General features: G+C 39.4%; 1 protein-coding gene across 1 annotated transcript; it reads left to right on the forward strand.

The window, feature by feature from the left end:
- Nucleotides 1-6,509: 6,509 nt before the first annotated feature.
- Nucleotides 6,510-7,445, forward strand: LOC142425829 (olfactory receptor 4K1-like). The gene has a single exon (XM_075531236.1). It carries the CDS (start codon nucleotides 6,510-6,512, stop codon nucleotides 7,443-7,445), a length of 936 nt encoding a protein of 311 aa, XP_075387351.1.
- Nucleotides 7,446-19,087: the final 11,642 nt, after the last annotated feature.

Below are 19,087 nucleotides of genomic sequence, written 5' to 3' on the forward strand. Positions count from 1 at the left end.
TGGGGGAAGAACAAGAAAACGCTTCAAAGCTTAACATCAGGAAAGGTGTATGTCAGGATCTTATCCTCTGACCATGATTATTTACACTGTATGCTGAGAACAGAAAGAGAAGCTGGATTTTATGAAGAAGAATGTGACATCAGGGTTGGACGAAGGCTTATAACAAGCTGTGATATGTATATGATACATCCTTGCTTTTTGAAAGGAGGTCTTGAAGCACTTATTGATGATCAAGGATAGCAGCCTTTAACTATGTTTTACAACCCAATTTAAAGAAGATCATAATCCTCACCAGTAAACAAATAGTTGGCAACACCAAATACAGAGAAAGATAGAAATTGTCAAGGGTTTTGTATTGCTTGGATCCACAATCAATGCCTATGGAAGCAGCCGCCACAAGATCAAACGATGCATTGGATTGAATAAATTTGCTACACAAGGATGTAGGCGGACTGACCCATGCCATAGTATTTTCAACTGCCTCATTTGCATTTGGAAACTGGACATTGAATAAAGAAGACCAAAGAGGAATAAATGCCTTTGAATGGTGGTGCCTGCAAAGAATATAGAAAGTAATGTGGATTGACAAAGAACAAACAAATCTGTCTTAAAAGAAGTAAGGCCTGAGTGCTTCTTAAAGGCAAGAATGGCAAAACCTGATCTTACATAATTTTGACATTAGTCAAAGGAGACCAGTCCCTGGAAAAGGACATCTTCCTTGGTAAAGGAGAAACCAAACTAAACAAACAAATTCACTGGCACCGAGTTCATACTTATTCAAAGTAGGTTCTCAATTCTTTATGGGAGTAGAAAGTACTGTCTTTTTCCTCTGGAGCCCCTAATGGTTTCAAACTTCTTGTGGATTGAAATCCTCCTTGTAACCACTACTCCACCCAATCTCCTTGGTAAAGTAGAGGGGCAGCACAAAAGCAGGAGCCTCGATGAGATGGATTGCCCCCGTGGCTTTACAAAGGGCTTAAGCACAGGAACGATGGTGAGGATGGCTCGGGACTGGCCAGCGTCCAGTTCTCTTGGTCACAGGGTCATCGTGGGTCTGAACTGCTTTGATGGCACTGAGTCATGACAATTATAACATGAGTAGGATATCTACACAGGGAACCAGAGACACATATAAACCATAGATGTGTCAATGGATTTGGGGCTCACACTCAATTCTAGTCTCAATGTAAGAACAAGTAGTCCATGTGGCATGACCCTGCTTAATGCTTGCCCTCGAGAAGATATGAGTGCTTTCTAACTTGTCTTATTACAAGCACCTGTTTAATTGAGGTGTTAACCAAGTCAACATGGAAGCAGCACACTAGTGTGTGTGATCCAAGGATAATACAATTCAAATATAAAGGAGGGAATAGTATCAGATCCTAAATTGTGAGCACCTGATTTGAAGAAGGCTGTGGTTATTAGCGGAAGCCTGAAATCCATGTGCAGGTCCCCGCACAAATTAAGTCCCTGCTGAATTCCTTCGACCTTAGTCAAGAGATGTGCATAGCCTTGTTATCAGGCAGAGGGCATTGTTAAGTAAACTATGACAGATTTACTTAGGTTAAAATCGAACACCTTATTATTAATATCCATTTGGCCCATTTAAAATTGCTTCAGTTTTTAATATTTTCTGCTTTCTCGTTGAGGATTTTCTGTTCGGTCTGGTCATTGTTATTGGGCTTATTTTTTGTTTGATTTCATTGGTTTCCTATTGGTATGGTGCATGACTTTCTGTCTACTAAATCAAGCTCTGTAGATCAGTAGAGACATCACTGGACAGGAGTGTGGCACTGGACAGGAGTGTGGCACTGGACAGGAGTGTGGCACTGGACAGGAGTGTGGCACTGGACAGGAGTGTGGCACTGGACAGGAGTGTGGCAGGGGGGGGATGGGGAGCTAAAAGCAAGGAGTATGAGAAGAAACTGCCCACAAGTTGATTGTGGTGATGATTCTTAATATGTCTGCATGACAGAATTTATGATGCTTGAAAACTATAATAATAAAACTATATTTAAAAAGAAATACAATTATTTTTACATCAGTTATTTATATTTTTCCAACCAAAAAAAAGAGAGAAAGCAAGCCAACTTTTGTGCCAAGGAATAAGTCAATTTTAAGGTTGGGCCACTATGACATTTTTACTAAAACTCACGTGTTAGGCACTTTCAGTTTTAAGCAAGCAGTCTGACCTCAGTTTTTAGACCAATCAACACTTTAAGGAATATGTGGAAGATTTGAAAATGAGCCAAGACAGGGAAGGTTGTCAACCTCAAATGATGGAGAAGCTGTGGCTGAAGGAATGAGACTTGTGGAAAAGGTCATAGAGCTGCCACTGACAGGATAGCTCATGTTGCTAGGCATTTTCGGTTTTAAGCAAACACCCTGACCGTAGCAACTTCTGCCTTGATGGACGCCGAGAGCTTTGATGGATTGGCGAGCTCACAGCGCTGTCTGTTCCCTTACTCTCTTAAGAAAGATATAAGCTAATGGAGATGCTCTTATGGAATGACTCATAACCAAGGATGTGTTCTGGAGTTACCTCTATGACCTTGAGAGCACAGTCTACTAAAACCAGTGACTTCCTATGGGATCTGATGAGGTTTTTAGATTCAAGGCAAAGAAGTTAGCCCAGAAGATATGACAACTATTATTTTTTGGAATCCAGAGAGGGTAACCTTGATAGATCTTCTCAATGGACATAGGACAATCACTAAGTATTATTATTAAACAGTTTAAAGAAAATTGAAAACTGTGCTGACCCGGACAATGGTGTGCAGGAATTTTTCTCTCAAGACAATTCAGTTGCTCATTTGTCGCGGTTCGCAGACACTGTTCTCTGAGAATTTCATTGACTACCCGCATCCTACCCACCCTTTATTCTCAGTCCATCCCTCGGACTTTTGTTCATTCCAAGCCTCAAAGAACATTAAAGGGAACAAAGTTTTTCCTGCTCAAAGATTGCAAAACTGGTGATTTGATATGGCGTCAATTTAGAAGTCTAGAAATCTTTGACGAGAGGGTACAGTAATAGAAATGCCATTATCAGAAGTGTACAGACTTAAATGAAGGATGGTTGAGAAACAATAGTACCAAATTCTGATATTTTTAAACATATGCTTTCTATGCTTTTATAGAGCATATGCACACACACACACACATGCCATAAACATAGCCAAAATATCAAATTCACACTCAATAGCATCAATTCCATGTTATCACACAGTGATCTATAAGATAGGCAGAACTACCCCTGCGAGTTTTCCAGACTGAAAGTCCTGGGAGTAGAAAGTCTCATTTTCTTACTTGGAGTGGCTAGTGATTTTGGACTGCTGGCCTGGAGGAATGCAGCCCAATTCGCAATCACCAAGCCACCAGGGCTCCAAAAGGATAGTATATTCTTAATACTATTTAGAGTTTGACTGTGATAAGTTAAACATGTATTTTGTAAGCTCCAGAAAAAGCACCAAACAAATAAACATAAACCAAAAGGATATGACTAATAAATTAAGTGGAGACATATCAGAACATTAAAAAAAGACTCATTCAATTTAAAAAAGGAAAAGAAACAAACAAGACATTTCGCACATCAAGATGTAAATATTAGATTCAAACCCCAATTCACTGAGTATCACATGAAATGCGCCTGTGGCTGTGCAGTGATTAAGCACTTATCTGCTACATCCAACCACTATGTAGAAAAATGTTGCAGTTTGCTCCCCTAAAGATTATAACCTAGAAAACCCTGAGTCAGTCTCGTGTATTTTGGATCACTCTGAATTGGAATTAACTCAATAGTACACAAAAACATCAGATTAATCAATAGAACATGCAGGTACTCCTATTAAAAAGTAAGGATCAATAGACAAAATTAATAGATGAAAGTTAACTACATGCTATCAGCTGGAAATGAACTTTATATATAAGGACACAGATGGAAAAATAAAACATGAAATGGACACAGAATATATTTGTGATATCCTGTAATTTCAAAAGATTCATAAGGCTGTAAAAGTAGTCGACTGATAAACACATGTGGGGTTAATTGATAGGCAGAGGGATAAATGGCTTGTTGAGCCTCGCCTTTGAGTTCTCAGGTCTCTTGCTTTCTGGTGGTCAGATCAGGATGCAGCTGCCTTAGCCAGTTCCTGCTTCAGCTGGCAAGACTCACTTCCTGTAAGACATGCCTGAAGAGAAGCCACATGGGCCTACCCCAATGCAGCCCTGGGTGCTGGAGCACCCCTGTGGAAACCCCTGCCTGCCAACACTGAGATGCTTACACATTCACTGACTCAGCTTTCCCCCTGAAGTTGGCATCATTACGTGTGTTTTGTGAGATGGAGGTGGACTTTGTGAATTGGTATCAGACATATGGGTTAATGTTGGATTTGTTGCCTTGGGCAGGACTGGGTTGGGATATTTTCTTGATGTGCACTTAACCTATATATAAATCTGTTATACATGAGTTTCTATGGATTTGTTTCTCTAAAACACCAAGAATAATACAATCGGATAGTGTTATGTTCTGTTGTATATAGGGATGTTATGAGCAAGAATCAACTGGTTGACACAAAACAATAAAAGCATGATTCTCATATTAGCTGTTGTAAAGTTGAAGAGTCAAATCTAACTAGAAGTCTGTACAAATCAAGTAACTTACTGTTTTTATACATACCAATTAGTTGGTAAAAACAATTTTTTTTTTCTCTCTGTCTCTGGACAAAATGTTTTTGTAAAAGATAATTACTCCCACTGCAAAATGACTTCAGAGAGCTCCCAAGACTGATTCTCACATCTCCAATGAGATAAGTTTCTTGGCATTAGAATAGAAGGCTTTATATTGGTTCACTATAGGATATTGTAATTGTGTAGTTTAGGACAAGAAAAGGGGAGTTCTCACTACCGTATGGGAGGACTTGGAGAAACTTACTTTAGCAGTTTAGTGCAAGGACCAAGTTAAAACACATCCAGTCAAGAGTAGCATATTGCAAATATTTTCAGAATGAAAATTTATAGTTGAAGAAGAGAGAAGAAACAACCTGGATAACAAATTTAATAAAAAATAAGGTGAGTAGATGGAATGGGGTGAGTTATTAAAAGTGTCTGTATATATGCACTTTTAATATATATTTTGACTGGATAAATTATTTTCTATATGTAAAATTAGAAATTAAACTCTATAAACAAGTTAATTGATATATTAGTAAAAAATAATACATTCTTGTGCTCTTCTCTGTCTAGATTAACTCCTTACTGCCCTGGTTTTAAGAGTTGCCTGTTAAGATAGAAATCATAGTTTGATGAGCATAAGTGAAAGATATTACAACCACTATATTTCACTGTTCTATGTATTATATGCTTTCTATTAGGGGATATTAGTCTTTCTTTAAACATATAGTTATTGATAACACAATTTCCTGGTGATGAAGAAATTTCCAACAAGAAAGCAGTTGCCACGAGAAGCAGAGTAATATCACTGTTGTTAGCTGGCGCTGAGTCAGCTCATTGTATGACCAGGTCCAGGAGAATTTTCATCATGTGAAGTTTGTGTTCACTGAACAATACTGGAAACCCACATTGACCAATAAGGGATCCTTTACTACTTTCTTGTTTATAGCCTCACAGAAAAATATATTTTCTTCCAAGATAAATTAATGGAAGGAAAATTAAAGCACTCGTGGTTTTAGCATTTTATTAATTTAATTTGGAGGTGAGGTGGCTGTTCTTGTAAGAGTGATCTCCTGTGCATCAAATTTGGCCTTCCCTGGGGAGAGAAATTCTCTGACGACATATATTGAGATTGGAAATACTTTATCTCCGATAAAGGCAATAAGCAAATGAATGTTTCATTAAGGAAGAAGCTGAATGCTCTGACTAAAGTTTAAGGAATTCTGAGTGACTTTTTCAAAGCCCCCTCGTTCCTGTCGTGCAAACCTTGTGTATGCTCTACCCATGGCACTTTGAAGATGGTGTTGGTGAAAATCTAGTTCTATCTAGAAAGACCACACTTTCTGCGCCGGTAAGAGTTACAACCTGAGAAACGCACAAGTGCAGTTGTACCCTGGACTATACAGTCGCTATGAGTCAGGGTTCACACATGGTGGTGTGTTTGGGGAGTCTTTTGTTTGCTTGTTTTGGATTTTTATGACTGGTCTCAAAGCTAGGAGGTGGTACTACAACATTAGTTCTGGCATTAATTATGGCATTAATGTATTGCTCACTTATATTTGGCTGTTATTTATTTTAAATAATTTGGGTTCAAATGTATGTATCCAATATATTAAATTATACATGAAGGTTATCTATGCTTTTCCCCTTACACTTCTCCCATTTTCATCATCCACATAGATTTTATATGGACAATTGATATATGTGAATCTATCTTATTAAGTAGAATGAACTCAATTGAAATTTTTTTCTGTTTTTGTATATAACTAGTAGTAGCATGCTGTGAATCATTGTGATACGTTCCTGACTTTCTTTTCCAGAGGCGGCTGTGCACTGGGCACATGGCTCACATAAATGAATCAGTGGTCTCTGAATTTGTGCTGCTGGGACTCTCTGATTCTGAAGAACTTCAGCTTTTCTTATTCGCCATCTTCTCTGTAGTGTATGTGACTTCTGTACTAGGAAACCTCATGATTATTGTCATCATTTCCTCCGACTCCCATCTGAACTCGCCCATGTACTTCCTCCTCAGCAACCTTTCTTTCATTGATATCTGTCAGTCTAACTTTGCCACCCCTAAGATGCTGCTAGACTTTTTCGTGGAGCACAAGACTATTTCTTTTGAGGGTTGCATGGCCCAGATATTTCTTCTCCACAGTTTTGTGGGGAGTGAGATGATGCTGCTTGTGGCGATGGCCTATGACAGATTTATAGCCATATGTAAGCCCCTGCATTATAGTACAATCATGAGTAGGAAGCTGTGTATAATTTTTGTGTCGATATCGTGGGCTGTGGGTATTCTTCATTCTGTGAGCCATTTGGCGTTTACAGTGGATCTGCCCTTCTGTGGCTCCAATGAGGTAGACAGCTTCTTTTGTGACCTTCCTCTGGTGATTGAGCTGGCTTGCATGGATACTTATGAAATGGAAATTATGACTTTAACTAACAGTGGTCTGATCTCATTGAGCTGTTTTCTGGCTCTGATCATTTCCTACACCATCATTTTGGTCACTGTCCAACGCAGGTCCTCCAGCGCGTCTTCTAAGGCACTGTTCACCCTAACTGCCCATATCACAGTGGTAGTTCTTTTCTTTGGACCTTGCATTTATTTCTACATCTGGCCTTTTAGCAGACTTCCTATGGATAAGTTCCTTTCTGTGTTCTATATTGTTTGTACACCCCTGTTGAACCCCATCATCTACACTCTGAGGAATGAAGACGTTAAGTCGGCCATGCGGAAATTAAGAAGCCGTCATGTGAACTCGTGGAGACACTAGAGAACCACCATGAGGGAGGATCATCTTGAATGGCAGTGAACACCCTCCACTGGCTCACAGCATCATGCAGCCAGCTCTGCTAGCAATGTGGTTTATTTAGTCATGGTATTGCTATTCTTACCCTAAATGCAAGAAAATTGCATAAATTCACTTTCTGGTTTACTTTTGAGATGGGATTTAACTAATTCTTTTTTAATAAATAAAGATTGCATTTGTCTTGCAAATTTTTAGGAGTATTGAAAATATGTTCTAAAGAAAGAAGACTCTGAGAGGCATACAATGCTATGCTGGTGCTCCTCACAGCAGGAGCTCTGGCTGTGCAGTGGTTAAGTGTTCGGATGTTGATCACAAAGCTGGCAGTTTGAACCCACCTAGGGCTTCTTCCGTGGGAGAAAGACCAGTTTCTCTTCCTGTAAAAAAGGGACGGCTTGGGAAACCCCCAAGGACAGGTCTACTCTCCTCTTAGAGTTGCTGGATGGCAGTGATTTTGTTTTTTCAGAAATTCTTAGGGTGAAGGGACCTGGCAACTTGCTCCTTAAAGATTAAAGCCTAGGAAATGCTATGGGCACAGCTTGATAACATGACACAAGCTTGTAATTCTCCTGAATGGAACACATGATAGTCTTACACATTGGACTCAATGTACACAAGGAAACTGAGTGTCTGACAGCTCTACGCAAGTTACTCATAGCTCTATTCCACACGTTGACCCAGTGGGAAAATGATTGTAGTTTATAGCATGGATTTTACTTCATTGTTAGGTTTACATATTTGTTAGGTTATCTTTTTTCTGGTTTTGAATCCATTGATTGCTTATTTTTCCCTACTTCTTATTACTACTTCTAACATTATGGTCCTATAATATTTTCTTTTAATGTTATTTGGTATGTAGTTATATATCTATATAAATGTATGGTTATATTTGCTGATATACAAATACATATATTTGTGTGCCATCTACAATATATGTAATTATATTTCAATCCAAGGAAACTTACCTCATATTATTTAAAAATATTGCAAATTTATTTGATATTTCAGCAAATATGTGAGGTATTGAATATTTAAATGGAAACCTAAATTAATTCCACATGGATCACACCCTTACAAATGCACAAAATGGCTAAAATTATTAGTGACTTAGAACCAAATTTGGAAGCAATTCTGCCATATTCCATAAAAGCACAAAGGGCAATATAATTTGACTACACTAATATCAAATATTTATGAAATATTATTTCATTTGTTATACAACATTTTTGCTCAATGCTTTTCACCAGAGGTATTTATTTAGAAAATGAACTTGTAACAGGAAGACTATATGTATTTCTGAAGTGAAAAATAATCAATTAAAAGAAAATAGAAAGTCTTCATTCAGTTGTTCTCCATCTGGATGCAGTATTTTAATTGTAGTATAAGACATAAAATGTAATGGTTAGGTGTAGAGCCTTGAGGAGTGATTCTAAATGGAAAGTCCCATGCAAACTAAATTTAAATGTAGACACTTGTTATTTAACTAAGATTTCTTGCAACTTCAGATCTTTAGTCAATATCATTTGAACAAAATCTAACATGGGTGATAATTCTTTAAACGTAACTATCTGTTGTATATGTTTATCAAGTGCCGAAAACACTCCAGACATGCAATAAACCTTAATTCAGTTTTGCGATTGTTGGTGGTGTTTTCCTTTCTCCTTTTTAAAGTCTGTCCTATTGTTGAAAATACAGAAGTGTTTCTTCAGCCTTGAAAAAAAAAGTCATTTGTTTGGATTCTCAGTACTCTCCCATGTAAAATGAGATTGTTAATAATTGTTTCACAGGAATTCTGTAAAACAAGACAATATAATCTACCCAAAACACATTATGAATCATAAAACAGTATACGTATAGTTTCTTTGAACCACTATTTCTATCAGCATCTGGATTGTGCAAATCCTATGAATATAGTCTTTTTCTACATTTGCTTCTGAAAGTAAATTCATAATGCACACATACACATTACCTCTTCTCTTTCTCCCTTTCCATCTTATTAAAATGCACCTCTCTAAAATTAGAATTTAGCCGTGTCCATTTATTAGTACAACCTACGCCAATGAAATTTACTCAATAATAATCTAGAATGGGTCCAATATCCACTCTTAAAGATATGCAAAGTTACCCCAATGATTACAAGTTGTGGAATTAAACATGGGGAAATTACACTGGCACAGACAGTTAAATGCAAGCTAGCCTTTGTTAACAGTCAGACTGCTGGGACCACCAACTCACTATTGAAATAAGGAAGAAAACACTCTTTCTCATCCTGTAACAAAACCTATTTTTAAAATAATTTGAAGTTTGATGTTTGGATGCTACTTCCACAGAGCCGTATTGTGGAAAGAGCATTTTGGTGGAGGGAGTAGTTCATCTTTTATTTCTTTATTTTTAAACAAAACACATTGCTAATTTGTAGCCGGTTCAGCACACAGTCTTTTCCTTGTCCTTCTGCTCTGGCCTTCATCAGGATGACACTGAGGTCACATTTCCCAACCTCCCGTTTTAGCTGTTTTTCAGTTGGATTTGGTCAGTTCAAAGCATGGGGAAATCTGAAAGTAAGAGGAGAAATTCCTCGATTTGCTCTATTCCAGGGAGCTATGATAAAGCTTTGGATGAGGCATCAGCCTGCAAAATGCAAGGTTAGAGCTTCAAACCTCTCAACTCCTCTTCAGGAAAAAGATGAAGCTCTCTACTCCAGTTAATACGTACAGTCTCAGAAATCCTCTATGGAGTCAACTGTGGATCAGAATCGGCGTGATGGCAGTGGGAGTGATATGGGCTTTGGCTCTTCATCGGCTACTTCATGACAGTGACTGAACCTTCTCTTTAGTTCTGGGAATAGAGCACACCAGGTTTGCTGTTTCCAGGAGGTAACTGTAGGGATTATAAAATAATCCTTTCCTTAATGTTCCATCCTGAGCTTGGAAAAAGTATAGCTTCTTTTTCCTAGTTTCTTTTTTTTTCCTTTCTCTCTCTTTCTATCTATCTTCCTGTGATAAGCAAATTTAATTTCCTTAAGCAGTAAAATGAAGTTTGAATAGTACAGTTGATGGAGAATTCTCTGGAAGGCTGCTGCTTTAAAATCTGATGGTAGACCACAAGATGACACAGAGTAGCCAGGATCATCTGAGAGAACAGCTGGATATGGAGTGACAAAGAGCAAAGTCCATTGGATCCAATGACTACAAACTGGACTCACAACTGTCCCTTGCCCCTTCTACCTATATTGGAAAACAGATGCATTGCCAATTGGCTTGAAGAGACTCGTGTTTATGCTTAGTCCCAAGAAAGTCATCCACTAGGACATGAAATCATTAAGCACTGTCATAACTATCACACACATGTACAATGTTACCAAACGTAATACAATTAGATAAATTACAATTATTACAAAGCATGTTAAACTTACAATCATCATGATCGATAGTAATATTCCCTGTCAAAAGTACATAAGCATGCAGGCAGTAACGTTTGCTTACGGTGGAGGTAGGGCCCATAAGCTACATCCCCCAAAGTAGCCTCTATTTTCCATTCAACAGCATTTTTTTTTAAGTATTGTCCTGGTTGCTGGACCAATTGCATGATCTCACTCGTAAAAAAAAAACCACATTTTATTAGGGACTTATACAACTCTGATCACAATCCATACATACATCACTTGTGTAAAACACATCTGTACATGTTTGCCCTCATCAATTTCAAAACATTTGCTCTCCAAGTAAGCCCTTTGCATCCAGTCCTCATTTTCCCCCTCCCTCCTCGCTCCCAATATATCTCTCTTTTGTGATGTTAAACTGGATGGTCTTGTCCATGAGACACGATCTCCATAATATGGTTTTATTATTCTTTCGAGTCTCTAGTCCACAAGGAGAAAAAGACTGCGAATTGGATGATAATACATTTTCTTCACTTTGTACAGGGAAGACAAGTGTCATTAACTCACACCATGATTTCTGGACCTGCCCAGACAGCAGGATGTAAAAGTGGTGGCTCAGGAACGTAAGCTCAGTACTGCTCACTGCACAATGTCCCCAGAAGCACTTGGAGGGAAATTACCATTTGCATGGTTTGCAAACTGCACCAACCTTTCTGGCAGCCACCATGCTCCATCAGCATCCTGCAGTAAAACACAAACATGCTCTTGCCCCCATATTAGTCGGGGCCATGCCATGAGGCAAAACAAGCCAGTGAAACCTCTTCATAGGCTCTTTGAAGTTGGTGGAAGGAACCCCCAAATGCAATTTTTTTTACAATCATTTGGATCTAATGGGATAGTATAAAAACAGTCTTTTAAGTCTAAAATGGTCTTATATGTATTGGCTGGAATAGCAGAGAGGGAGGGAGTCCAGGCTGCAGGGCTCCATAAATTCCATAGTATCATTAATCCTCCTTTACTCTTTTTCCTTGAAAAGCAGCTGCTGTAGCAAGCCCCTGAGTAAGGAAGGTCCAATGTTCGAGCATAGTCTGATATAATCAGACAGGTGGCCCTTTTTTCTAAAAGGTCTCAGCGCTGCCTGGCAGGCAGTGTTTTCATTTTTAAAAGCCAATTGTTTAATTTTTAATACAATTCCTGATTTTAATTAGATAAAGGGACAAAAATAGGACATACTTGAAGGTTACATAGTCTAAAAATGATGGCAATATTTTCCTTGGGAGAGTAGTTTTATTGGTATAATTTTTTTAAATGCTCAAAAAAAGGCTCAACTTCAAGCAGTAATAAACACAAGCAAAAATGATTTCACCCTCAAAATAAATATTCAGAAAAACCTCTCTGTACATCCAAGTGAAAGAGTATGTAATACTTTCACATGCACACATGCGCACATATGCACAATTTGTTCATACAAATAGATTACATCTGCTGTATTTTGATAACTCTCATGTAACTCCTATTTCCACAACACGTAGTCTCCTCCTGACAAACACGTTTGAGCTACCTGTTTCCAGTTTCCTGCCCAAAGCTTCTAATAATGCCATAGTAAAAGGAGCCACAGGACTATACTGAGAACAAACAGATTTTAAATATTTTGTAGTTTTGAATGGAATGGGGGTGAACATTCACCCCTGTCCTTGAGCATTTTGTGCCCTAACCGTTAACATGCTGGAATTCCTAAATCTACTCCCTGTTCTGTTGCTAATGATGCATAGGCTTCCTCCAAGCCTAACACCTTTGTTTCATCCCGGATGGACTCCTGAGTCGCTTGCACCTAGGTTGAAGCATCTCTGAGGCGGCAGAAATTCCTAAGGCCTCATCGTGATAATGTACTGCCTCATCCTCTAATTGGTCCGCATCTCCAGGACCAAGGGGTTCCTCCTGCTCACTTTCAAAGCCCTCAGGTTCACTTTTCAGCACCTTCAGTGTTGGAGGGGGAGGAGGGTATTGGGAGGATAATTGGGATAGACTGAAGTACGGAGTATATTCAAAGCTTGGTTTTTATACTCTTCTTACAAGGGAAAGGTTATAAAACAAACATGAAAGAACTTGCTTTTTTGTTGTTGTTTGTTTATCATTATTAATTTTTAACACATTTGGGGACTCATACAACTCTTATCACAACCCATACATATACATACATCAATTGTAAAAAGTACATCTGTACATTCTTTGCCCTAATCATTTTCAAAGCATTTGCTCTCCACTTAAGCCCTTTGCATGAAGTCCTCTTTTTCCCCTCTCTCCCTGCTCCCCTCTACCTTATGAGCCCTTGATAATTTATAAATTGTTATTTTGTCATATCTTTCCCTATCTGGCGTCTCCCTTCACCCCCTTTTCTGTTGTCCGTTCCCCAGGGAGGAGGTCACATGTAGATCCTTGTAATCGGTTCCCCCTTTCCAACCCACTCTCCCTCTACACTCCCAGTATCATCCCTCACAGCCCTGGTCCTGAAGGTATCATCCACCCTGGATTCCCTGTGCCTCCAGCTTTTATCTGCACCAGTGTACAACCTCTGCTCTATTCAGACTTGCAAGGTAGAATTCAGATCATGGTAGTGTGGGGGGAGAAAGAATTTAGGAACTGGAGGAAAGCTGTATTCTTCATCGGTGCTATATTGCACCCTGACTGACTCATCTCCTCCTCTGGACCCCTCTGGGAGGGGATCTCCATTGGCTGACAAGTGGGCTTTGGGTCTCCACTCTGTACTTCCCCCTTCATTCACTATGGTAAGATTTTAAAAAAAATTTTATGATGCCTTATACCTGCTCCCTTCAACATCTCGTGATCACACAGGCTGGTGTGCTCCTTCCATGTGGGCTTTGTTGCTTCTGAGCTAGATGGCCGCTTGTTCACCTTCAAGCCTTTCAGACCCAGATACTGTCTCTTTTGATAGCCAGGCACCATCAGCTTTCTTCACCATATTTGCTTGTTCACCCGCTTTGGCTTCAGCGGTTGTGTTGGGAGGGTGAGCATCATAGAATGCCAATTTAATAGAAGGAAGTATTCATCCATTGAGGGAGTGCTTGAGTAGAGGCCCAAGGTCCTTGAACCACATGATAATACTGATAGATGCAGAAACAGTATTCGATAACATCCAACACCAATTCCTGTTTAAGACACTTGAGAAGATAGGAATGGAAGGAAAGTTTCTAAAGACTATACAAGCTATATATGAAAAACCAACAGCCAACATGGTAGTCAATGGAGAAAAGACTAACACAATCTCACTGAAAAGAGGGACCAGACAAGGATGCCCTATGTCCCCACTCCTATTTAATATCATGCTGGAAGTTTTAGCTAACAGAATAAGGCAAAGAAGAGACATCAAAGGTATTCGTCTGGGGAAGGAAGAGGTGAAATTATCGTTGTTTGAAGATAATATAATTTTATATATGGAAAATCCCAAAAGTTCCACAAGGGGAGTACTGGAAGCAATGGAGGAGTTTGGCAGAGTGGCAAGATACAAGATCAACAAACCAAAGTCCATCAGGTTGTTATATATATCAGATAAGACCACAGAAGAAGAGATCAAAAAGGTGGTACCCTTCACAATAGCCAAATACAAGTTGATATATCTAGGGATATACCTGACTGAAAAAACAAAGGATCTATACAAGGAAAACTATAGAACACTATTACAAGAAACCAAGAGCGCCCTCAACAAATGGAAGAATATCCCATGATCCTTGATTGGAGGACTCAATATAGTTAAGATGTCAGTTCTGCCAAAAGTACTATATAAGTTTAATGCCATCCCTATACAATTACCCCCACTTTCTTAAAATAAATGGAAAAACTGATTACCAACTTCACATGGAGAGGGAAGAAGCCCAGAACTCCTCAAGAAGAAGGACACCGTGGGAGGGCTTACTTTACCTGACTTTAGCACATACTATGCAGCCCCAGTCCTCAAAACTGCATGGTATTGGTACAATGACAGATACTCAGACCAATAGAAAAGAACTGAAAACCCAGAAATAAAGTCATCATCATACAAACAGCTGATCTTTGATAAGGGCCCCAAATATATCAAATGGGAAGCCGATGCCCTCTTTAACAAGTGGTGCTGGAAAAAATGGATATTTCCCTGCAGAAAAATGAAGCAAGACCCTAATCTCACTCCGTGCACAAGAATAAAATCAAGGTGGATCACAGACCTTGAAGCTAAACCCCAAATTATTCGGGCCATCAATGAAGGAAATGGAACCAACTTGAGAACTTTTGCACAGGGAATATACAGACTATCAGAAATAGGGAAGGAGACACACACCAAGGAGGCACAAATTGAGAAATGGGATATTCTGAAGATAAAACACTTGTGTACATCAAAAGAATTCACCAAGAGAGTGATAAGGGAGTCCATGGACTGGGAAAACATCTTTAGCAATGACACATCAGACAAAGACCCTATTACTAAAATCTACAATACTCTGCTAGCTTCCAAAAAGAAAAAAAAAACAATAGCCCACTTGAAAGGTGGGCAAAGGAGCTGAACAGAAGTTTCACAGGGACAGAAATCCGAATGGCCAACAAACATATGAGAAAATGTTCCCAATCTTTAGCTATAAGAGAAGTGCAAATTAAAACAACAATGAGGTACCACCTGACACCCTCAAAGGTAGCCCAATTCAAAAAATCAGAAAGCAACAAGTGTTGGAGGGTCTGTGGGGAGACAGGAACTCTCATCCACTGCTGGTGGGCCTGTAAGTATGTACAGCCACTATGGAAATCGATCTGGCAATATCTAAAACAGATGGAAATAGAGTTACCATATGACCTAGCAATCCCCCTACTGGGCATATACCCAGAAGAGGCAAGAAACAAACCAAGGCCAGACATCTGTGCTCCAATGCTCATTGCGGCACAGTTCACAATTGCAAGGAGCTGGAAGCAACCTGAATTTCCATCAACTGACGACTGGATTAAAAAACTGTGGTATATTCATACAATGGAGTACTACGCATCACTAAAAAGCAGTGATGAACAGTATGAAGCACATAGCGGCATGGGAAGAACTGGAGGAAATCATGCTAAGCAAAGTAAGTCAGGTACAAAAGACAAGTACAACATGAGGCCACTGAGGTAAGTATTAAAAAAATATGTAAAAGGGGCATAGGGAAAAAGCTACTATATACAAACATTTTTGGGGTGAGACCTGTGTAGTATGGCAGAGACCAGATCAAATCCAGGGATGCACATGGTAGACAACTGGGGAGGAGGTGGGGAAAGAGAGAAAAAAAAAGAACTTGCTTTTTAAAAACATTCCTAACCTCTTATCTACACAAATGTTACTTAACTAGTCACAGTTTCTTAACATTTGAATAATAAAAGCACTATGTCCTAAAATAAGCACACAGATATGCAAGATTCAAAAGAATCTTAAAGAGGTCATAAAATACTGAGTTAACTCCAAATGCTTTTAGCTACAAGGCAATAAAAAACCCAGTTGTTTTGCAATGCTTTTGTCTGCAAAGACACAGGGCACAGGGGATTAATTGGTCACCCAAGAAGAAACACCTGGACCAGCTGATCCGCCTCCTACAGATTTGTGTTTGTCTGGGCTGATTTCATGATCTAAAATTCTTTCTTGATATCATGTTCTTCCATATATATATATATATATATATATATATATATATATATATATATATATATATACACATATATATATCATTGCTTCTCTAGAAAACTCAACCTAACACAATGCTTTTGAATGATAGTGTTGGTGACAAATATAGGATGTACTACAACTGCCAGAAGAGCCTATGTAGTGATTTACTCTTTGAGCTGCGACCTGTAAGGTCAGCAGTTTGAAACCACCAGTTGCTCTTTGGGAGGATGAGTTTTTCCAGTCCTATAACAATGTACCATCCCAGAAACCACAGGGGCAGTTCTCCTCTGTTACATAGAATGATTAGGGTGCTGAGGGTGAGGGTGGAGGCAGAAGAAGGAGTAAATCTTTCCTGGAGGAAGTACAGGCAGAATGCTCCTTAGAAGTGGCCATTTTTATGCTTTATCTCATGAATTTTGGACACATTAACAGAAGGTACCAGTCTGAGAGCTAAAAGAAGAAGCAGAAAACAACAACAACAAAAGGCAAGTTTGAGGATGTCGTCAAGGATATCATAGATGAAGAGAGCAAACATTCATTAAAGACAAGAAGGGAAAGTAGATATCAAGAGCAAAGTAGATATCAGAAGAGATTCTGAAGTTTGTTTTTAAATGTGGTGAAAAGAAGAAATGACATGAAATAGTTCAACAGAAAATTTCAAAGGGCAGTTCAAGAAGACAAAGGATTATAATCAAATATCTAAGGATCCTGAGGTAGAAAACCAAAAGGGAAGAATAGATTCAGCATATCTCAAGCTGAAAGAATTGAAGAAAAAAATTTAAGCTTGTAGTTGAAATATTGAAGGATTTTATGAGCAAATTGTTTGACTGTGCCAGAGGCAGTAAAAGTTATGCAAGGAATAATACGCAATCACAGTACCAAAAACAATTGGTTGGTATTCAACCACTTGAAGAAGTAGCATATAATCAAGAATCAGTGGTATTGAGGAAAGATGCCCAAGTGCACTGAAGGGATAGGTGAAAAAGAAATTCCAGGAATTGACAGAATACTAATAGAAATATTGGTGTGCAGTCAATGATATGATTTTTTGTTCTTTGATGCCTTGTAACTGATCCCTTTGGGACCACTCGATCACACAGGCTGGTGTGTTCTTCCATGTGGACTTTGTTGCTTCTGAGCTAGATGGCTGCTTGTTTATCTTCAAGCCTTTAAGACCCCAGTCACTATCTCTTTTGATAGCCGGGCACCATCAGCTTTCTTCACCATATTTACTTGTTCACCCACTTTGGCTCCAGCCGTTGTGTCGGGAGAGTGAGCATCATAGAGTTCCAATTTAATAAAAGAAGGTATTCATGCATAGAGGGAGTATTTGAGTAGAGGCCCAAGGTCCTTCCGCCACCTTAATACTTGACCTATAAATATAGACACAAAGATCTATTTCCCCAACCTCCTATATATATTTGCATGTACATGTCTTTGTCTAGACCTCCATGAATGCCCTTTGACTCCTAGCTCTTTCCTCCATCTCCCTTGACCTTCGTCCTGCCCTACTACCATGCTTCATCGCCACCTGGGCTAGAGTATACCTCTTCTCTAAGCAACCTTACCCTTGATCATTTCCCACCAGGCCTGCACACCTCCATGATAGGATCGCTGAAGACAAATGGGTGCACAAGCAAATGTGGTGAAGAAAGCTGATGGTGCCCGGCTATCAAAAGAGATAGTGTCTGGGGTCTTAAAGGCTTGAAGGTGAACAAGCGGCCATCTCGCTCAGAAGCAAATAAGCCCACATGGAAGAAGCACACAGGCCAGTGCGATCACGAGGTGCCCAAGGGACCAGATATAAGGCATCATGCAAAAAAAAAAAAAAAGATATAAGTGTGTGTATGTATGTGTATATATGTGTATATGTATATATGTATGTGTATATATATATTATATTAAATGAAGGGGGAAGTGCAGAGTGGAGACCCAAGGCCCCAGTGTCGGCCAATGGAGATCCCCTCATAGAGTGGCTTAGGAGAGGAGATGGGTTAATTAGGGTGTGAGGTATTATCGATGAAGAACACAGCTTTCCCCCAGATCCTGGATGCTTCCTCCCTCCAACTACCATGATCCGAATTCTACCTTGCAGGGCTGGATAGGACAGAGGCTGTACACTGGTACATATGAGGGTTGGAGGTACAGGGAATCCAGGGTAGATGATACCTTCAGGACCAAGGGCGTGAGGGACAATGCTGGGAGAGTGGAGTGTGAGTGGGTTGGAAAGGGGGAACTGATTACAAGGAGCCACATGTGACCTCTTCCCTGGGAGAGGGACAGCAGAGAAGGGGGGAAGGGAGACCCCGGATAGGGCAAGACATGACAAAATAACGAGGTATAAATTACCAAGGGCATATGAGGGAGGGGGAAAGGGGAGGGAGGGGGAGAAAAAAAAAAAGAGGACCTGATGCAAGGGGCTTAAGTGGAGAGCAAATGCCTTGAGAATGATTGGGGCAGGGAATGTATGGATGTGCTTTATACAATTGATGTATGTATATGTATGGATTGTGGTAAGAGTTGTTTGAGTCCCTAATAAAATGTAAAAGAAGAAAAGAG

The sequence above is a fragment of the Tenrec ecaudatus genome, chromosome 14 (genome assembly GCF_050624435.1).
Source record: "Tenrec ecaudatus isolate mTenEca1 chromosome 14, mTenEca1.hap1, whole genome shotgun sequence".
Classification (NCBI taxonomy): domain Eukaryota; kingdom Metazoa; phylum Chordata; class Mammalia; order Afrosoricida; family Tenrecidae; genus Tenrec; species Tenrec ecaudatus.